Below are 22,129 nucleotides of genomic sequence, written 5' to 3'. Positions count from 1 at the left end.
TGCATGAATCCTCACGGCATGTGCACGATAAAGTAGGTGTATGTTAACAGCCGAGTCAGGCAGAAACAGTGACAACTAAAAATACTGAACCCACTAAATATATTGTATTTTATTGTATTTTAAATGTATTGTATGTATTATGTTACAATATAAAGTACAATTTAAAATAGCTACATTTAGAATTCAACTTTCTTTAAAGTCTTAGGTAGAAAACTAATATTTTATCCTTTGCACTGTATTTACCCAGTTTCTTTCTGTTAGTAATTTGTTGACAGTGTTTTTATGTAATTGCTAAAATGAAAAAAAAAAAAAGCTTCCGCAATCTGTCACAAAATACTGCTGCTAGTCTTGTTAACCCAAAACTGGGACATTTTCTCATAAATGCCATAACAACGTAATACATATGGTTTGTGTCTTACAGTGTTTACTCATGCTTTAGTAGAGGTCAGTAACACCCAGCTCAAGGCTTGTCGCAATGCTCACTGGTATCTTACACCCCACCAGTCTATTGGAGGTCTAGTATTTCCATGCCTTGCACCAATGCCGTTTAAAACGTTTGTGAATATATCTATGCCAGTGGGCGTGGTGGTCTGGAAGTATGGTGTGTTCAGTTAAATTTCTAGCATATTGTTATCTTGGGAACATAAAACACAGGTGCACCACTGACTAAATACAACCTAGAATACAGCCAACAGTCAGAAGCTTATTGCTATCTTGGTGACGCAGGTGCGCCAACTGTGTGGATAACATCTTGCCTCTACATCACTAAAATAGGACCCTAAGATAAATATCGTATTTTCCGCATTATAAGGTGGAGCTAAAATTGTCAGTGCACCCTATAATCCGGTGCGCCTTATGAATGAATTTTACCAGTTAGTTTGTAATGAGCAGTAAATCCACTCCGCTTAAGTATAGCATTATACAGGAGTTTCAGTTTACTTCTCCAGCATAGAGGCAAGTATTACCAGCCTGTAGCTTGCTGCTAACCCACGCTAGCACTGCTGGAGCAACATTACCTGCTAACCCCGCTAAGTGCGATTTTTTTTTTGCCATTCAGAGGTGAGTAGATCCCACTGCAACCTGAACGTTTACCATTTTGAAACAAGCTACATGGGCGAACCACTGGTTAATATCACCCTGGCTTTCCAGAACACTCAGGGTTCCTCAGTGTAGCGCTATTAGGCAGCATTAGCCGCTAACCGCTAGCAATCTAAATCTAAGCTTGCTGTTAATAAAAGGAAGTGCTTCACTCACCCAATTAAACATTTTTCAGGAGAGAAATCTGTGTAGATAAACATCCAGCCATTTGACTTAAAAATATATATTTTTTAAGAACTACTTTTGTTTACTTTACTTTACTTAACACCCGTTTCTTACTAGTGTCGCATAACGTACCTTATAAACCGGTGCACCTTATGTATGAAAATAGACGTCTTATAGTGCGAAAAATACGATAGCTGATCATCACAGTAGTCTACTCATGCTTTAGTAGAGCTTAATGACACTAACATAAATAATTGAAAGCATTAAAATGTAAATGTGTATGTTCTCTGTCTCTGATAGTACTTTCTATTTTGTCATGTTTTAACCCGTTTTTTATTCACCTGTTGCTAGGTCATCATGTCAACTGAGAATGAAGGCCTGGCTCACTGTAAACTCATCCTGCTGTTCGCTGTGCTCATGGATCTCCTCGGCATTACTGCTGTCCTGGTTGGAGTGTTTGCCCCGCTGGAGGTTAAAGGTCGTGATTTTGGGGATCTGCTGGTGTACTCGGGTGTGCTGCTGGTACTAATCTCAATGGGAGGCTGGGTCATGTGGTACAGTGGGAACATTGAGGGCTTGACCTCAGCTACAGAGCTGGGTTATAAACCAGGAGCAATAGATCGCCTGGCTCGCACGCTCAGTCAGCGCATACGCAAGAGTCGCCGCCGCAGCCACGCTACACCCTGACCCCTCTCACATTAAAACAGGCCTCAAACTAAGTGGATTAGAATCTTAAAGACAAGATAATAATCAGTGTAATTCTGCAACGTTCAGTGTTCTAAGAACAATCATCTTTCTCTAAAAAAAACACACTGCCAAGAGAAACTGTACTGCTGAGACAACACTTTAAACAAGAATGCTAACAGAAAATGCTCATTTGTTTACATAATAAATGTTTTGATAAGTTATGAAACCATTTAGTTTACATTTTTGTATGTATTATGTTTGACAGGTGATGATATTATTAATCATGCACCACTTATATCATTATAAGTACATAAACCTTTATTGTCGTTCAGAATATTATCATATAATCATATAATATGTAAAATAATAAAATTATGCATAATTAGTGTTTCTCTCTGTAAAGGAATTTCATCAGAAAAACATTAACAAAGCATTTGTCTTTCTAATTTCTTTTTTTTTACTGTACTGCTTTGTAATTGTAATTTCTCATTATGTGACAGGGAAGACAACTGGACTATTTAATGGGATAAAGAATAACTGACATGTCAACATGACAAATGGACAGATAGAAATGGTGTACTCTTAAGTTTTTTTATAATGTTTAAAAGTTACTGTGATATATATGTTTTTACATTGAAGTAAATCAATCTTAAAAATTATTTTAAATGGCTGTGTCTAGTGGGCAGCAACACCATATTTCTTGTGACAGACTAGGGTTCAATTTACCACTATGACTCCTTGGGAAAAACTCTAATTACATTCACCTACCTGCGTAACATGAATTAGCTGTAAGTCACTTTATATAAAAAATGTCACATTAACAAATGTAAATGTTAATTAACAGACCCCTACTTCTATCACTGTTGTTTTTCCCTGTAAATTCCCTAAGAACTGTATTTACCTACATATACACTATGTGCAGGGAGAGTTAGATATTTGTAATAAAGTGGAAAAAATCAACTCATTAAAACATTTTTATAAAATACTGTATATATTTCAAAAATATCTCTCATCACACATTCTTTCTCACTCCTTTTTTCAAACACACAACTCATTCATTTGTACTCAAATACTGCATGACAAATCAAACAAAATCACTTTAGATTACAAAGACACCAGTGAAACACAGTACGTTTCCAGTTATGAAAAAGAAACAAGATTATTTTTAATTTACCGGAGATGTATTCCCAACATCCCCTTATTGTACAATATTAATTTAATGTATCTACACAAATCTATATATGTTACACTTGGCTGATAAGCCAGACTTACGGATTTTGAGAAGCCTTTACAAGACCTCTATTTGCATAGAGTTAAATCTGTTGCTGAGCTTGTACATTGTGCAAGCTTTCCTTTCAATGAAAGTGCAGTAATGAATCTATGAGATGACATGGTTTCAATAAATATAGCTTTGAGTTACATACAGTCTGGATGTAAACCGAAAAATTAAAGACTAACAAACTGCTGTAAAGTTAAAATACAGAAAGGTGTTCCAGTAGTGATGGAGATTTTTAAACACAGAACATAAACAACAAAACTGCACTGCAACTTTTGTCAGCACACGATAAGACACACTGAAAGCTGATGCATACTTAATGACTAACTGCCAGAAAAAAAGGTGTGGCTCATTTTTGTCCTCTTCTCAAACATACTATTGTTGATTTGTCCTGTGCGATATTCCCAGTTGGTATAATTAATACACATCATGCACATCTGCATCAATTATTACCAACCGTTCCTTGCCTTGAAGTAACGTATAGAAGCAGCAAAGACAGAGAGGTACAGAGCAAGGCACAGTGTGTAAAGAGTGCTTCAGTAAACAGAAAAATAAGAAGAGTGGAACCTGTCTGCAAAGCTTTAAAAGGAACTACACTCAAAGGGAAGAGCTAGGAACAGGCTGAGTAGGACACTGCCAGATGATCATGTGGCTCCTTTCTGACCTCTGTAAAACAGGCTCACCAGTTCCATCACTACCATCATCTCCTGTGGGGGTAGAAACCAGTTTCACAAATCATATATTTATCACAGCTGCTACCCTTTTTTTCAGACTGTATATGTAGTATTAATTATTCATTATATTAATATATATTAATGATTTTAAACAGCAAATTAAATAATTTACTCTACAGTTACTGTTTGAGTTACAATGATGATGAGTATACCCTGTGAATATGATACAAAGTGTAATGTGTGTACACTCAGGATGGAATTGAACACAGTCAGTCATTCACAGACTGCGCTGGGTTTAGGTGACTTACCAATGCGGAAATTAATGTAGCCCTCTCCTCCACTGAGAATGAGATGAGATGTAGGAGCATCTGTTGTAATAGAAGAACCACGACAACCTGGGATTGATAGAGAGAAAGATGAATGATGATAAGAATAGCATGACAGAGAATGAAGGAGAATAAGAAAGTAAGAACAAAATCAGAGAGAAATGAAATGAAGAATCAAAGGAAAAAAAATGTAATTTAAAATAAATAATAAGAGAAAAGAGAGGAAAGAAAGCAAGTAATAGGTTAGAATAAAGAGGATAAAATGAGAACCCTGAGCTGATGGTTAAAAGTTTATGATCACAAAACAAACAAGCAAACAATACAAATATGGCAAACAAAAAAAATCCTCAGTTGACTGACCTGGGGCTGAGATGATGAATTTAACTGCTTGGCGATGCCCATGGAAGGACAGCTGAGCTGAAGCCAGAGAGCAGTATGGGATGGAAGACTCTGAACCTGCCGGGATTAGACATATCAATAAGAAGACATTAGACACATATTTTACTACAAATAAAACGAGAATTGAAAAATAGTTCGATACTTTTAATAATAATACAGCATGGTGATAGCAACAATCAACACTCACTGATTGACAGAGGGATGGAGAAAATGGCACCACTCCCTGTGCCCAGCCACAGCCGCTTACTGACAACAGACATAGCAGAGATCTGAAGAGGAGAAAGGGACAGGATTGCAGCACCTAAGAAAGCAAAAAAAAAAGAAAAGAAAAGAAAAAGAGAGAAAGAAAAGGGAGAGACACACTATAAATAACTCTAAACTTTAATACATTTGGCGTTCCTTTATATTCTGAAAAGGCCTTTTTTTACAACTGGCATCAATAGGCGTTTTGTATTGAGATTGTATCTGAATAGTTTGACTGGATTCTGTTTAAACTTGTCATTAAAATACATTCCCAGTGTGTCCAGATGAGATTTTTCTTTCCCTCAAAAAATGACACAAACACATACCTCATTTTCATGTTAAATTCTGTAAAAAAAACAGTTTATTATCAAAATTGTCCAGATCTGGGAGTGTGTGAATAGTTTAGAGAAATGGTTAGAGAAATCTGATTACCAAACACTAGGCAACTCACCTAGAGCTGTAGTAATCATGGAGGACACATCCACCTCCTGTAGCGGACGTCCAGAAGTCCAGTCAAAAAGCCTGAGGGTAGGGTCGAGCCGACAGGAAACCCAAACTCCACTTCCTGCAGCACACAGGAAGCGCACTTGCTGCTCACTTCTAAGTGACACCGTGAAGGATTTCTACAGAACAAGAAAAGAGGATGACAAAAATGTTACTGATGTATCCAGAGGAATTTAGAGACTTTTTCTGTGGCAAGTATTTCAGCTCATACCTCTACTTTTCGATTCTGTATATCAATCATGTAAACTTTGTTCCAGTATCCCACCCAAAGACGATCCTGCTTTGCTAGGCAACAGCGAATGGGCTGCAAAGGGGAAGTGCCCAAAGACACTGATTCATGTGACTGCAAATTCCATCCACCTAGAAATGAATGGTAGGTTTTTTTTATTTTATATTGATTCTTTCAAATGCACAAAAATACAAAATCACTAAATGCAAAAAGAGAAGAGAAGACGCACCTGAAGTGTGACAGAAAATCACAAGTATCCCATTGCCTAAACCAGCAATCATATGACCTGGTGAATACCTATCAGAAAAATACATTTAGAAATAAACTCATGATGTTTTCATATAAAATATTAAATTAAAGGAGTTAAGATTTGACTTACGTGAGAGAATACACTCCCTCGGAGAGGCTGACAGACTGCAGACAGCGTCCTCTAGTGGAAGAGGCTGAATGAACAAGAACACTGAAAGATAAAAAGAAACAATGAACAATGAAAAATTAAAATATGCTCATTAATGCAAAGCACCAAAAGATATTCAAAAAATAGAGCTTTTTTATTGCTAAATATTTTTATATGATAATGTACGCTAAATATTCACTGATTAACATCAAATAAAAATAGAGGAAAAAGAAAAAAATAATTGGTGTATACCCTCCATCCTGGGTTCCAATCCACACAGTGCCAGATGTTGCCCCTGAAGCAACAGATGAGTATAGAATAAATGGCAAACCACACACAGTTAAAGAACAGTCTTTGTCCAATAAACGGAGTACGTTTTTTTATATTTACAAATCAGTAATCTAAAAACAATACTAAAATCTCTGTATCTGGTAACAGTTTAACAGTAAAAAAAACTTGCTATAGAGAAACAACTAACCTCTGAAACGAAATGATAACTAAGCACAGATAAAAGACAAGAGATTTAATTCTAAAATCTTTTTTTTTTGTGGTCCACATATTATGAAATGTGTACACTATGTAAAAGCCAGCTGGCACATTTAACCCTTCTGTTATGTACATTTGACCCGTTCTAAAGTTTGAAGACCTAGAAAAAAAATAGTTAAATGTATTTTTTCAGTATGCAACTTTTTCTGCTTGCATTAATTAGTGTAATAAACATAATATGAAAATGGTTCATCTCACATATTTGCAACTACTCGGTGCATAAACAAAAACTAAAACACTACAATGTTATGTTTCAATGTTCTGTAAAACTATTGTTTTATATGTTGGTCTTTCAAAAGTAATATAGTAGTAAAACATTAAAAAAGTTTCATGAAAAATAAGTGAATTTTCCTAATTGAACCACTATCTGTTAGAGATAAGAAGCACCATTGCACTAAATATGTAATAATTAGTAATGGAGTTAGTAAAAAAAAAATATTGTTGTACATTTTAAAATCAATTTCAGAACTAACCAGTGGGAGGGACAGCACAAATGCACAGAGCTGGAGAGGTCGGTGGGAGGCTGAACTGTTCCAGGACAGTATTGGACCGTGCCGGGTCAATCACTGTGACATCACTGTTGGAGGCAGGTCCAGTGATGGCCCAGACAGAACACTAAGATGAGGAGGGGCATGGAATGTGTATGAAAATGAGGACGGGTTGTGGCATGCAGAAAATGCTGTTTGGTTAAAGGTGATGATTAAACAAAGGTGTGGTTTAAAATAAATGACCCAGGAACAGAATGCTCATGTGCCTCAAACAATTTAGAACTAAAGTGATGGCCTTGTGTAGTGTGTACTTAGAGACTGTTTCTGTAGGAGCAGGTATAGTACTACCTGTGTTGGTGTTGTTTATAATTATCTGAGACACAGTGCGCTGATCCAAAGTCAGTTTTTAACAATCTAATAATAGACTTGCACATACACTCTGCTCTCCTGAAACCTCCGGTGACACAGCTACAGCACACGTCAGCTACAGAAAAGAAAGAAAGAAATGGAGAAAGCTATTAAAACAAAGTTAATACTAAATTTAAGCAAACACTAATCCATAAGGTTGTGATTTGTGAGGCAGGACAGCATTGGAAGAGCCTGAACAGACAGTGTACTGGTTGCCCTATCCACAAAAATCCAGATAATTCTAAAAACAGGTTATTTTCTGTGTTTTTAAAAATATCTTTGTCCACACTAGCAGTGTTTTCAAAAATAACCTTGTCTACACCACCATTCAAAAATGCTGAAATAAACAGTGGTAGAAAATATGATCGTACAATCTACAAAACAACATTAAAACACTTATTGAAAAAGACTAACTAACAAGATTACTGCTAAATTTAATTAAAGCTGTAAACACCATTAATGCGCAATTCGAAGATACTGATCAAGCTAAGCTAATGTAAACAAAAACAGACATATGCAGACTGACTGTGCAATGTCAGATTTTCATAAACCCTTTTACTCCTAAAAAAAACTGGCACCAACAAATCCATAATTTGCTTATTATAAATTTTATCCTCTTCAGTAACACCTCTTAATGAAGTATTGTAGGCAATGTACGGTTTTATCGTAAAGACATCCTCTTATTTCCACCCCTTCTAGTCACATGAAGTGACCGGGTGTAAATGAAGTCTAATTGTGATATTCAGGCCTGTTGGAACTAAGCATCATATTTTGTCCAGCATACTTTCACAATTAGCAATCCCCTTATCTGTAGCTTGCTAAGCTATTTTAGTGCATCATATTACACATATTCAACAGATACACACAAACTACACTAGTGCAAACTGAGCAGCTGTGAATCTGACCTTAGCAGAAGCATCTCTCTGGTCAAGCATTCTCAACTTGGTAAAGATGGGCACATCTTTAGGCTCCACAGGTAGATCAGAGTTCTGTTACAAAAAAGCATTTGGCTGAAAAAAGACATTTACACCACTACAAGCTATTTTACTGATTTTAGCACTAGCATTCTTTGACCATGATCAGAAATTTAAGCTAGCTTAACTGTAATTATTTTGGTGATTTATGCATACCTGAGTATTTGTGTGTGAAAGTGGCATGCTCCAGCTGTGCACATGCCTTTTATCCAGAGCTCCCCATACATGAGAGCGAATATCCCTGTACAGTTCCCTCTTCCTCAGTCTGGGGGAGTGGGAAACTCTGATGAAAGTGGAAGAAGCACATATTAGCACAGTGTGCAGCTTTGAACACTATTCAAGTTGAATTAGTTTTGGATACAAAAACTTCCAACATTTTTCTTCTATAAATATTTTAGATCAATCTTGTCTTTTTAATATGTACGAAATATGTCTGAAAATACAGTGTTCTTGTTATCATCAAAGATGTTGGTGTGGCAACAAAAACTGGCTACCTTCTATATTTGTGGTGCTTTAATATTAGTGTAGATAATAGTCAACCCTGACTTACCGACTCCACACAGCTAACAGCACACCATGCTGACAGGAAAGGCTTTGGAAGCCAGGGGGGAAACTTTTATTATATAAATTATAGGGTTGTAAATTGAGTTACACCTAACAAATTCCTATGCAGACACCAGATAACAACTTGATATCCTGAATAAATTAATATTATGGCCAAATTATATGGTGGTGAAGAATCTGTATAATGTTCATTTGTTATGAAACACAGTCCAAATTGGAAGGTCATAGAAGGGTTGTATCTGCCAGCATTTTGCTTAATAATACTGCACCACAAAGCAGTGCTCTTTGTTACTATGTATGTATGTATGTATGTATGTATGTATGTATGTATGTATGGATGGCTGTATGTATGTATGTATGGATGGCTGTATGTATGTATGTATGGATGGCTGTATGTATGTATGTATGGATGGCTGTATGGATGGCTGTATGGATGTATGTATGGATGGCTGGATGGATGTATGGATGGATGTATGGATGGATGTATGGATGGATGTATGGATGGATGTATGGATGGATGTATGGATGGATGTATGGATGGATGGATGGCTGTATGGATGGATGGATGCTTTATTAATCCCCAATGGGGAAATTCATTTGTCCAACAGCACACAAATAACAACAACAAAAAACAAAAACACACAAAAAACATACACGACAGAGTCCACACCCAGGTACAAAAAAAAAAGTGCTAAATGGTGCTTATTAAGTACACACATGTTTAGTAGTCTAATTCCAGCAGGAACAAATGACCTGCGGAACCTCTCAGTCCTGCAGCAGAGAGAGAGGAGTCTATCACTGCGCCTGCTCCTCAAAGCTGCCAGGATCCCATGCAGAGGGTGTCTGCTATTACTGAGGATACACTCCATTAAACACCTGATCCTCTTCTCCACTAACTGACCTACAGAGTCCACTTCCCCGCCCATTACTGACACACACTTCCTTATAAGCTTATCCAGTCTGTTCCTGTCCCTAACAGTAATGCTGCTTCCCCAGCAGGCAACACCAAAGAAGACAGCACTCGACACAACCGAATGATAGAATGTGTGCAGAAACTCTTTACACACATCAAATGATTTAAGCTTCCTGAGGAAGTAAAGCCTGCTCTGTCCTTTTTTATATGCTGCACTCGTCTGCACTGACCAGTCCAGTTTGTTGCCCAGGTTATTTTTATTTTATATGACCATAAAATAAAGTTTGACTTCAGTGGTTTCCTTTAGGCTACTAATTCTACACTTGCAAAAAATATGGAAATTACAGAAACAAATATTTGTTTATGTACAACCAATTCAGATTCAATACAGCTAATTAATATAATTAAAATGTACTGGAAAGTTCTGCAATAATTGAGAATATAATCTTACTCTGTCCGTGCTGGATCGACGGACAGGCGATGTGGTGAACCCACTGGTGAGCTTGTAGGGGATGGCACTGGTGGGACGGTAAGAGCTAAAGCTGCAGCTGGAGCTAGCTGGTCCTTAGTTAAGCCAAGGAAACGATTAAACCTAGAACAAAGCAAAGATACCATAACAATAATGATTAAATTATCTAGACTTTAACAATCTTTAACAAGTTTGTCAGGTTTTTTTCTCATACCTCTTCCACACACTGCTGCTCCTTTTGTCTTCTGGTATCTTTTCTTCCTTAGAAACCCTTTAGGAGAAGAAGACAGGTCAGTAAAAAAAGAAACATTTTTTAAATAGACTGAAAGCATAAATCAGGCTAATCTAACAGAACAAGTTAATTTGATAATTTCACACAAATCTTTTCAAATTTGTGGACAAATAACTTTGTTTCAAGCATGTGATTCTCGTTTAAACTCACCTGTGGCAAGAAACAAGTTTGGGCAATATCAAAATCACACCTTGACTGTGTGCAAGACATCTAGAAATCTAAAAAGTACCATAGTGTTTTAGGTCTTAACGTAATCTAGCGTCAAAAAGATTTTTTGCGTCCTAGGTCATGGGTCTTTCAGGGTGACACTGATACCGTTTAACACCTGTAAAGTGATCTTACATTGGGAGAAATTGGGAGAATGCACCCTTAAAATATGGGAGCCCTAAAGCATCATGGTTACAGGCAGGAAGTAATTAATTTCTTTTAATTAATTAATTTAACTTTGGCCATGACGTGTATTTCTATACGTTTCGATACATGTATCAGTATATTTAAGTAACAGTTGCTATAATAAAAACAGCATCATGAGAGACATAATGAAACACACCTAAGAGCCTGAGAGCGCCGCACAGCTTCCTGTAGTTCAAACAGCCTTTCTTTGTACTGGTTCTTCTCCATGACCACGCGAGCCATTTCTGAACGAGAGAAGCGGCGGTGCGAGCTGGGCAGAGAAGCCTTAAGAGGAAAGGAAAAAGAAAGTGATCATTGAAAATGACACATAATGCATTTTAAGCCCTTATGGTTCCAATCTCTAGCCCCAATTTTTATTCAGTTCCATAAACTCACATCAGGGTCTTCAGCCTGGAATGCCTCCAGCTCTTTGCGCAGCCTGTGAGGAGGAGTAAGAAATGTTTCAATGAATAACAGGGTAAGAGGTCAAAACAAACATGTCATAAAACTGATCATGAGCCTCATTTAATTCGAATGGTCTCAGATAGACTTCACATTAAGCTCAATGTCTCCCAGACAACTAGGATATAAAAAGTGCACTTTATACGAAGTGTTTTCCCTACAGCCATCACCTTTATCCCTAAAGGGTTTTTCTACTTCATGGAACATTTTATACCCATGTGAGATATGACGGAGACATTATTCCAAAACAATATGTGTTAAACTGTGTGGCATGAACACACACATATGACCTATATTCATATGATTTTAATTTAATTTAATTTAATGCAATTCTACTTTTTAAAATGTGGATAAATTAGATTATTATTACCGATTTTAGATATTAGAGTCTGCAATTCCTTCTACTTTACAAGTGTGGGTGCACCCGATGAGAAGAGTATATATGCTTCCACAATATGATTTATAAAAGTAATCACCGTTTGGTCTCCTCTTCCATCTCCTTGGTTTTTCCCTCCAATCGGGTAATGGTTTCCTGACAGGAAGTGAGCTCATGTTTCAGAGCAGACCTCTCATTGGTCAATTCCTCTACACGAGAAATAAGAGCCTTACGAGCAGCATCCACCATCTCACTAAGAGAAAGAGGGTAAAAATATTAAGAGAGAAAAACAATAAGCTCTACAAGACTATCATTTCATATTAATCTGCAAAAAGGTAGACAGAAGGATTTAGATCAACTGGTTTATGCAGCACCCAGCATTACAGATATTAATGATTATTTTTATGTGCATACTGTTATTGTTGTACTTCACCACTCACTCACTGTGGGTGTTGCTACTCATCGTGGGCTTGATATTTGAATTGAATGCAGCACAAGAAGAACTCAAAATAATGTAAGTAAATAGTATCTTACTGGGTGAGTTTCAGTTCCTCATACTGTGAAAGAATCTCTTCAAACTGGTCTGAGCTGCCTGCACAGGAACCACAGAGACCGGAGATTAGAAAACCACACCCAGGTAGGAGACACAGGTCAAAACGTCAGTTACAAACCAAGCTAGTCTGTGACAGTCACAAGCAACCTGACTGAATCTGACTCAACACTGATGCACAGACACATACCTTACATATGCATATGCTGGTAGACATGTCTTTAAATGAATGCTTTTAGGTACTTAAAGCTACACACGTTGCTGTCAGGAAGTTCTAACAACAGAATAGGACTGCTGGAAGTAGTGCCAGGCAAAGGTCTGATGAGTATAAAGAAGCCCAGAACTGAGCTATAAAACAGTGGAACTGTGTTTTCTGAAATTATGGTGTTCCATCCAATAATTTTAGTTTCAGTTTGACAAGAAATCGGCAACTGATCTGACTGATCTTACAATATTTAAATTTTAACAATAAACTTTCAACATGAATTGATTACATTTGCTATTTTGGAGAAACACAAAAATAGTAAACTAAAGAAAGTTAGATTAACAAAAATATCTATTATAACATTTAATAGAGCCACTTTAAGATTTATCCACAATTGCATTTTCACACCACAGAATCACATGTGCAGACACACCCACCTCTCACACTGACTCCGTGATCGACGCTCTCTGCGTATTCCCGGCTGAGTTCTGAGAGCTCAGAGAAGACAGAATCAGTGTTCCTCAACATCTCCCACTCCAAAACATCCAAGTTCTTTTCATCCTCCTTCTCCTCTTCATCTTCCTCGCCATCATGTTTCAGTTCCCTGTCCTCTTCATTCTCTTCTCCAGCTTCCTCCTCTTGTTTCTGTCGGATCTCTTCCTCCAGACTGTGGTTCAGTGCTCTGGTTTCTGCTCGAACAGGGGTGCTGAACAAGAGAGATGCATGTGCATATTAAAATGTAAAAAGAACATTTCATTCCTTAACTGAATTAATCCATCATCCTACAGGAAAATAATCCACTGGCTAAAACTCAATATTACTACACAAATCAAGCCCAAAATTATGACCAACGTTTTAGCAGCTGTACTGATCATGTAGTCCTTCAGTTTTTCTGCATACTTTATAATCCTACTTTAAACCCTGTTCACCCTCCTTAATAGTCAGGACTCCACAGGACCACCACAGAGCAGCTATTATTTAGGTGGTGAGTCATACTCAGCACTGCAGTGACACTGACAAACTTGGACTAAGAAAGAGTAATATTACTGGATTTTGCCCAAATATGACTTGACACTGTGCTTCTTTAACATTGTTCTCCCCCAATTTCACCAAGAAGACAGTTGACAGGAAAACGTAGGAATCATCTAAAATATATTGTATAGAATAAGTAGGATAGGGGAACAGATTGCAAAATTAAGTCTGTGGAAACACATTAATATTATAGAGATATATTCACTAACAGCTGGAATTCATTTTCATTTTGCAACCTATTCCCCCATCGTACCTATTCGTTTGTGCTCATCAGTCGAAATATCATAACTTAATTTCAAGATGGCATCACCTGGAGAACTACCTCGAGGTACTGTGTGTATGAAAAGTGTTTTTAATAAACTATCTGTGCACTTTAAGTTTTCAGTGCTTGTTTTAAATGTCAGGGCCATCAGCATTCTACCAACAAAGTGTGAACTACTTTGAGCTACTTGTTAATGAAGTAATGTCATGTAATGCCCCCATCACTACTTTCAAAGGCTGGGGGTGAACAGAGGTTGGCTTATCATGAGCAATCATGTTTCACTACACCCCAAGTCCATTTCACACAAATCTTCACCTTTAAAACAGCATCTGAAAAGATGGCTAAACAAAACAATGATTAGTCACTGCACATTGCTGTACCTTGCTTCAACAAGGCCTTGAAACTGGGACAGCTCAGGAGTAGAGCTTATGATGTCGTTGATAAAGGACGGATCACTGATGGGTTCAGCTCTGACCATTTCTGATGGTATGGGCTCACAGGTGACAGGTGTTAGATCATGCTGAATCACAGGGAAAGAACAGAAAATGAGAAAGCAATAAGAAAAGTTGGTTTCTTGAGTGTAAACACAGCTCTGCAATAACAACAATAAATATATGGAAGCAGACATTTCTGTTTATATTTGAAACTATTTATTAATTTTAAAGCAGTGTGTAAATTTACCTGTTCAGTTACAGTGATTTCAGGTGGCACGTGAGAGGATGGAGCATCTGTGCTTTTGGAGCGAATATGATTCCTGCAAGACAAATTCTGTTATCCACTTAAAATAAAATCCCACTGAAATGTACATAAAGAAATTAATTCTAGCAGTAAAACTTTAATGCTAGTAGTGCAAGATGCCACACGGTTTTATATGACACTTGTTTATAGTAAACATATAGATGTGGGCATAAATAACATTGGACCACCAAAATGATTCCTAACTTTTAATTAAATCAATATAAAAAGACTTCTTCTCAATTTTGATACGATATAAAGAACACCTGCCAGATTGAAATTATAGCAAAAAGTTAAATCATGCCACAATTCAACAGTAGAAGTGCAATGTTTTTATGACACCAACAATATGCAAAATAAAGATTTTACCTAAAATGTAACATTTATTATTGATTTGGGCATCAGATGTACGGGCCAAAATATCACACATAAAACTGCATCTCTGCAAGAAATCAGCAGTCAAAATGCAAAAAAACGCCTTGTGATAAATCTAAAATAACAAAGAGGAAATAAACTCTGTCCAGTCATCTCCGTAGTAGAGAGGAAACTGTGGGTAGCACTAAACTTAGCCTGAGGAAGGTAAAGATTGTTAACCTTAAAGGAGACCCTTCTCTCTCTAGCTCCTTTTTCTTTTCCAGCAGATCCCGATATGTCAGCGCTAACTGCATGAAGACATAGAGAGAGAGAAAGAGAGTGGCTTAGACTGAGAACTGAAACAAAATGTTTAACTGTAAGTGTCATTAGAGTAGCAAGAGACTGACCTTGTTATGTGTATGTTTTAAAGTGCTTAGTTCTCTGGCCAGACCAGCTTTCTGTTCCTCTAATGCAACCACTGCAGAAAGAACAACCAAACATTAATGACATGCAGTTTAACACAGAACAACAGTAGAAATGGTATTTGTTTAGAGCTGTACTTATAATGGACAATATACAAAGCACACCTGGCTATGGGAGTCGTTTATCTCAAACTTGCAAAGTACACCTGACCGTCAGATCATGGTTGCATCATTTTCTCTCCAAAATATGGACCCCTTTAGAGTTTATTTAGGACCTGACCTAGATCTCCTCCACTTGAGTGTCCTGGTTTAGTCGAAGTGGTTCACATCAGAGTGTGATTACTGTATTCACAGTCCAATTTAACTGGACTAAAAGTGCATCTGTGAAAACATCCTAACGTTATATAGCCTATTTAATATACTAGAGTTACTAGATACAACAGGTTTTAACAATTGTTTAAAAAAAAAGAGTTCAGTCTCATTTTAGAGTAAACCTTGGTGTGTTTATTTTTGCAAAAAAAAAAAAAAAAGGACAAAATAAGACTGTGTGAAAAGTAGGGGTGTCACGATTCTCTAAATCCTCGATTCGATTTCATTTTCGATTTGAGGGTCACGATTCGATTCGATTCTCGATTTTCTTGTTTTTTTTTCTTGTTATTATTTTATGCCTCATAAAATTTAAATAATATATTTATTATTATTATTATTATAAATATTATTATTATTATTTATTAAGATATATATGGTAATGCCATCTAGTGACTTTTTTTTGGTAGCAACAGTGTGCACTATTAAAACAAGCAGTTTATCAGAGCTGTGTGTGGATGGCTGGTGAAACTGCTCATTACATGAAGCTGCAGTTCTTCATCCAACCACTAGCAGCAGCAGCACAAGCCCCGCTCTCTTCACTCAGTCACTACTTCAGTACAGCCCAGCCACGGGCTACAGAGCTCAGCCAGTCCGTTTTTACTGTTTCTGTAAACAAATAAAGGTTTTAACCCCACTAACCGGATAATACAGCTCACTACAGTTCATCTTTCAGCCCAAGCAGCTAACAGCAGCAGGTTAGAACAGCCGACACGGAGGCACTGCTCGGATTACATTATAAACAGGTCAGTTAGCGCGCTGCTAACCTCAGGATGTTTATAACTACGGAGTTTAGTGGACACACCACGGCCGCCAGGTAAGTCTTTTAAAGGCTACTGAAGACTATTAAAGGCTATTAGAGTGTAACCCCTGGCTCCCAGGGGTTACAAGAGGTTATTGAAAGCATTATTGGGGGGCAGAAATCAGTACAGGCTGGTTAGATAAGTGATGTGGGTATTGTCTTATAAATATTTACACATAACTTATATCTCTCCTGAAAAGCTTTTATTTTAGTCAGAAACACGCTTGTGTTTACTTTATCTGAGAGAAAGATGTTTTTTTAATTCAATGGAAAGCAACAGGTGTAGTCAATTATAAGTTTAAGATTTTTAATCCACCTCACTGTGATCTATAGTCAGTGTTCTCAAGTCACACTGACACACGCATTTCAGCGAGTTCACACGCTCTCACCTGCGCGCACCCACCCCTCCGTTAGATACAGATACAAAACCTGCGCGCCCAACCCCCGCCCCCCCTCCCCCGTTGGACAGATAAAAACAGTGATCACACTCCCGCCGACTGCGCTCATGCAGTGGCTATCTCTATTTAAATGAATAGGATGCGCTGTGTTGGTGCCGCGCCATTTGCGTAGCGCGCTGCGCTATTTGCGTAGCGCGCGCGGGAGGGATCGTCGATCCTCTTTTTGACTTCGATACTCGAGATTGTGACCTCATTTCGATTCGATTTCGATAAAATATCGAGATCGTGACACCCCTAGTGAAAAGCTTCATTACAAATTGACCCAGCTTTATGACACACTATGATTTCTTGATTCATCTGCTGGACTGTTTTAGTTTGCTTTAGTTTAGTTGTTTTTGTATGGAGCTAACAGAATAAACATGTGTATATAGAAATGGGGACTGAAACAAAGACTGTTCAGTTATACAGTATTCACTTGTTATGCAGCTGATTAATTAGTGAATAAGGTGTCAGGTAGCAGTGAAGGGCTGATACTAAACTGTGTAGTGCAGTGGCTATTACTAAATATGTGCCTCTACACCACAAAATATCTGTAAAATATACAGCTATGAAGACAGAAAATTTAAAGATGCAAAAACTGGCTGAGAGATATTGCATTACATTGGTCAGCTTGTTCTCTGGCTTTCTTCTCCAGCGCTCGTTCTCTCCTTTCCTTCTCTTTCTCTCTCCCACGCATCGCTCGCCTCTCCTGCTCAAACTGGTCATCTAGCTCCAGGAAGCGCTGCAGAGGTGAGACAGATGACAGAAGGGATTAAGTGGCAAAGAGACTAACTATTTCAAACAATTGTAAAGATCAAGTAAATAAGTTAATTTCTCATTTTCTTATTTACCCTTATCTCTTGCAATAGTACTTTTATTTTTGCATTCTAAAAAATAATTGACACTGGAAGTGGGCTTACTGTAATTAAGCAAAATACTGACAAAGGGATATGCCAACCTGCAATGTAGTGTATGATAAGATTTCAGGGGAAGGGACTGGGCCCACAAATTCAGCACTCACCTCCTGGCTCTCTCTCCTCAGTGTCCTCTCCCTCTCATATCTTTCCAGAAGCTCTTCTCGCTCTCCTTTCTCTTTTTCTGCCAACTCTTCCCTCTCTCTCAACTGTGCCCGAGAGCTGGCCAGTCCTTCCAGTACCCACACCAGGATGGGCAGCAGCGACTCCACAACATCTGCGCCATGAGTGTCAATAACAGACTGCAAAGCAAAAAGCGAGATGAAGATGGAACAAGAAAATTATTACAAATCTGTTTTTTTTTTTTCAGCCATTTCTCATTTTCTGCAAATAAATGCTCTAAATGACTATCTTTACTTGGAATTTATGAGAAATGTTGTCCGTAGTTTATCGAATAAAACAACAATGTTCATTTCATTTAAACATATACCTATGAACAGCTAAATCTATGAAACTGATTCAGAAACTGAAGGGCTCTCTTAATTTTTTCCAGAGCTGTAGATGTTGTGATATGGCCACAAAAATGTTATGGAACCCTCTAAATTGAGGGTCACCAATCATCAATGAGATTGAGATTTGCATTCCTGAGATCTTCCTGATACAAACTAATCCAATCTATATAGGGCTTTCTTCACAAAGGACAATGTGGCTGCAGGCTTTGATTTAAAACAAGCACGCCTTACATACCTAATCAACAACAGAAAAAAACCTGCATCATCATGTGATGTGATTTAGGCATGCCACAATAATTACACAATACACTTATCATGCAATATATGAACATATGAAGCAAGAAGAGCCCATTACCTTAAATGAGTCAACAGCAAACAATGACATTAGATTTTTCTAAAATGTGATGCTCTTATCTTCACTAGCTGCTGCCATATCAGGAAGAGCTCTTCAGTATGGCTGTCACCCTTTGATGGCAAAAAGCCAAAGTTTACCAGTTCACTTCCTTTACGGAAAGTCAGCAAGTGCTCATTCTCTTCACAACACTTTTGAGCAATGTGAGTGGAAAAGCATTTATCAGATTAACACATCCTCAAATTACAAACAGGTTTTTGGTAGCTGGACATGCCATTACAGCCTGGCACAAGAAACACTGGCCTAAATCTAGATGCAGAACTAAGAGGGCACATTTTGATTGGGTTACCTGGAGTTCTGAGTACAGCTTTCCCGCCTCCTCGCTTACGATGTCTGGATCCAGTTCCAGTTCCCCTGTTCCACTCAGGAAAGTTTCACCGCACTCCATTCTTGTTTCTTCTTTTCAGCTTCACTTTCAATTTACTTTAAAGCTTTGCTAGAGTGCACTAGTCACTAGCTTATCCAAATGTTGCTCTTTTCTTAAGATTTGTCTTTTATTTTCTTTCTTTACCTGGCATGACCTTTCTCGGTTACACTTACCATTTAAATACCAACCTAACTAAGAAAACTAGTTTATAAAGCTGCAGCACAAATCCTCCCGCTTCTTCCTCATCCTTTCCAAACTTCCTACACACTCAGGACTGAGGACTTCATGCATAAAATCAAGCATACTGCCAGCAAGCCTAGCTAATATCCGGTGGAGTTTTGGTGTCCATTCTGCAAAAGAGGAACAAAAGAAATTCCTTTATACATCACATATTTTAAAATCCCCATATTTTCTGTACATGAAGATGAATAAACTAGACCTACTGTACATTAGATTAATAGTCTTAAGTTTGGTGTCTGCCCTCTAGAAACTAAAATATCTCCACAAAAACAAGCCCGGCATGTTATGTTTTAGAAACTAAATTGCACACAGGTGGAAATTACATGGCTAACAAGCACGATATTCAAGTCAGGTCAAGTCAAGTAGTTTTACAGCAAGTACAGAAAAATAAGATTATGAATATAAAAGAATGATAGACAGTAAATGTACAATAAAACAAGGTCACAGATATAGACATACGTGAGACAAGAGACACAAGACAATAGTGCAATAGTAATGGGGGGATTAAAAAGGGAAGAACAGTACCGGTATGAACAGAACCCGTATAAACATTAGTGCAAATATAGAAGTATAAAAGCTTAAGGCTGGTACAGTGAACGAGTACATACAGTTATTTAAATGTCACAGTTGTAGGGGGAATTAAATTGGGTATGACAGTGAAAGCATAAGCAGTTTAAAAGCAGTATATTAGGATAGTCTGCAGTAGGGTTGTCCCATATCATATCGTCCGCAATAAAAATCACAAACATTTTTGAATATCATTAACGATAATATACCCTGTAATATCATGACATATCACCCACCCCTAATTGTCACATCAGGTTACTATTTTTTTTTTTGTTGCTGTTTTTATCAAAAGAAAATTCACACTGTTCTCATTTACCATTATATATCTACTAGAGACAGATTATATCTGTCCAGTATTATTTATTGTACTTTAATCCTGGATATATGGAGATATTTGGAGTTTTTATTAGTATCATGACATTCTAGATCATTGAATCTGATAAAATTATTATATTTTTTTATATGTTAGTTAGGGTGTGCCATATGACATCAAATGCAATACTAAAATGTACTCTTCATTTTGTTGCAGTAGCGTATTCTTGACATAATTTTTGAAATTCAGTGTTCTGTTATACTGCCAAAAATATCGTAATCACCAAAATAGCATAAAATATCATGATAATATTGCCCACTCATAGTCTGCAACATAGCAATACACAGTGCTGATATAAGCAGTATATTAGGGTAGTCAGCGATATAGCAGTATTTAGTGAAAGTATAAGCAGTTTTTTTTAGGATAGTCTGGAGTACAGCAGTATACAGTGAGAGTATGAGAAGTATATTAGGATAGTCAGCGGTATAGCAGTATTCAGTGAAACTGTAAGCAGTATATTGGGAAAGTCTGCAGTGTAGCAGTATACAGTGAAAGTATAAGCAGTATATTAGGATAGTCTGTAGTGTAGCAGTATACAGTGAAAGTATAAGCAGTATATAAGCATAGTCAGCGATATAGCAGTATTTAGTGAAAGTATAAGCAGCATTTTAGGATAGTCTGTAGTGTAGCAGTATACAGTGAAATTATAAGCAGTTCATTAGGATAGTCTGTAGTGTAGCAGTATACAGTGAAAAGTATAAGCAGTATATTAGGATAGTCAGTGGTATAGCAGTATTTAGTGAAAGTATAAGCAGTATATTAGGATAGTCTGGAGTATAGCAGCATTCAGTGAAAGTACAAGCAGTATATTATGATAATCTGCAGTGTAGCAGTATACAGTGAAAGTATAAGCAGTATATTAGGATAGTCTGCAGTGTAGCAGTATACAGTGAAAGTATAAGCAGTATATTAGGATAGTCTGCAGTAGAGCAGTATATAGTGCAATTAAAAGCAGTGTATCAGCAGTATAGATAGGCTGCAGTGTAGCAGCATACAGTTAAAATATAAGCCATATACAAGCAATATATTAGGATATTCATTTTTTTAAAGTATCTTATACACAATAGTTTTAAATATAGTGATATTTGAAACTGATATTATTGATACAGTTATAATGTCAAGCTCCACGCTAATAACGGCATATAACCTAACGTTACTGTACAGCACTAGAAACAACTGCTGGCTAACAGAAACCTCACTGCTGACCGTGTTTACTACTCGTAGCCCGTGTGTGAAGGTGTTTCAGCGGGTAAAACCCACCGCAGGTAAACCCCACAGCGGTTGGCTGAAAGTACATTAACATGCCAGATATGACCGAACCCACAATAAGACATTAAAGTATGAGCTAAAAGTACGGAGAGAGACTCGGCAGGGCCTAAACGCGCCGGTTATTTAACGAACAGCTTCGTTACCCGCAGCAGAAGTTCAGTGCTGGAAGACATGGAAGAAGACACCTTGAACTCTCGCCGTGTTTTTTTTTTTCAGGCGCCAGTTTCGACGCCGCAGAAAACAGCTGTGACAAATTGAACTCACAAAATAAATATCATAAATATAACCTCACCCCTCCGTCCTCCTGTGAACCGACCCTCCGAGCTGCTTCTCCTCTCGGCTAAGTTTCCAGCGCTTCTCTCGCTCAGAGATATCAATTACTCTAAACCAGGTTAGAGAAGGGGGCGTGGCCACAACAGAACCAAGC

At 37.5% G+C, this 22,129-nt stretch overlaps 3 protein-coding genes across 4 annotated transcripts in view; 1 reads left to right on the top strand and 2 right to left on the bottom strand.

Annotated features, from left to right (window-relative positions):
• Positions 1–1,723, bottom strand: part of ccdc106a (coiled-coil domain containing 106a) — a 12,405-nt gene extending 10,682 nt beyond the window's left edge. The window contains exon 1 of the mRNA XM_049480116.1: positions 1,605–1,723. The gene's annotated coding sequence lies outside the window, so the exon portion shown is untranslated. The remainder of the gene's footprint in view (positions 1–1,604) is intronic.
• Positions 1–2,935, top strand: part of LOC103032975 (uncharacterized) — an 11,674-nt gene extending 8,739 nt beyond the window's left edge. The window contains exon 4 of the mRNA XM_022673353.2: positions 1,615–2,935. Coding sequence (XP_022529074.1) covers positions 1,615–1,950 — 336 coding nt within the window. The 3' untranslated portion in view covers positions 1,951–2,935. The remainder of the gene's footprint in view (positions 1–1,614) is intronic.
• Positions 2,923–22,129, bottom strand: si:dkey-17m8.1 (C-Jun-amino-terminal kinase-interacting protein 4). Of its 2 annotated transcripts, XM_049480112.1 has the most exons (28): positions 21,995–22,129; positions 19,176–19,603; positions 18,070–18,264; positions 17,670–17,790; positions 15,429–15,499; positions 15,262–15,329; positions 14,614–14,686; positions 14,313–14,452; positions 13,076–13,344; positions 12,418–12,475; positions 11,984–12,136; positions 11,442–11,484; positions 11,203–11,330; positions 10,575–10,631; positions 10,343–10,483; positions 8,571–8,697; positions 8,346–8,429; positions 7,469–7,516; positions 7,018–7,159; positions 6,251–6,293; positions 5,981–6,061; positions 5,831–5,898; positions 5,584–5,732; positions 5,320–5,491; positions 4,813–4,926; positions 4,587–4,682; positions 4,209–4,295; positions 2,923–3,933 (listed from the first exon to the last, which is right to left on the bottom strand). In XM_049480112.1, exons 2-28 carry the CDS (start codon positions 19,272–19,274, stop codon positions 3,824–3,826), a joined length of 2,937 nt encoding a protein of 978 aa, XP_049336069.1. In that variant the 5' UTR covers positions 19,275–19,603; positions 21,995–22,129; the 3' UTR covers positions 2,923–3,823. The 2 variants fall into 2 exon arrangements, with proteins under 2 accessions (XP_049336069.1, XP_049336070.1); XM_049480113.1 differs by lacking the exons at positions 2,923–3,933; positions 4,209–4,295; positions 4,587–4,682; positions 4,813–4,926 and adding an exon at positions 4,952–5,213.

This window comes from Astyanax mexicanus, chromosome 6, assembly GCF_023375975.1.
Source record: "Astyanax mexicanus isolate ESR-SI-001 chromosome 6, AstMex3_surface, whole genome shotgun sequence".
NCBI classification, from domain to species: Eukaryota; Metazoa; Chordata; class Actinopteri; order Characiformes; family Acestrorhamphidae; genus Astyanax; species Astyanax mexicanus.
Note: the sequence above shows the minus strand (reverse complement) of the source record. Positions and strands in the feature narration are given on the sequence as shown.

Excerpts from the sequence above, each read along its gene's own strand:
- si:dkey-17m8.1 (XM_049480112.1), bottom strand. The coding sequence starts at position 19,274 with ATGGAGTGCGGTGAAACTTTCCTGAGTGGAACAGGGGAACTGGAACTG. Across the intron at positions 18,265-19,175 it reads AGCTGTACTCAGAACTCCAG|TCTGTTATTGACACTCATGG; the intron begins GTAACCCAATCA and ends TTTGCTTTGCAG. Across the intron at positions 5,492-5,583 it reads TACAGAATCGAAAAGTAGAG|AAATCCTTCACGGTGTCACT; the intron begins GTATGAGCTGAA and ends CTTGTTCTGTAG.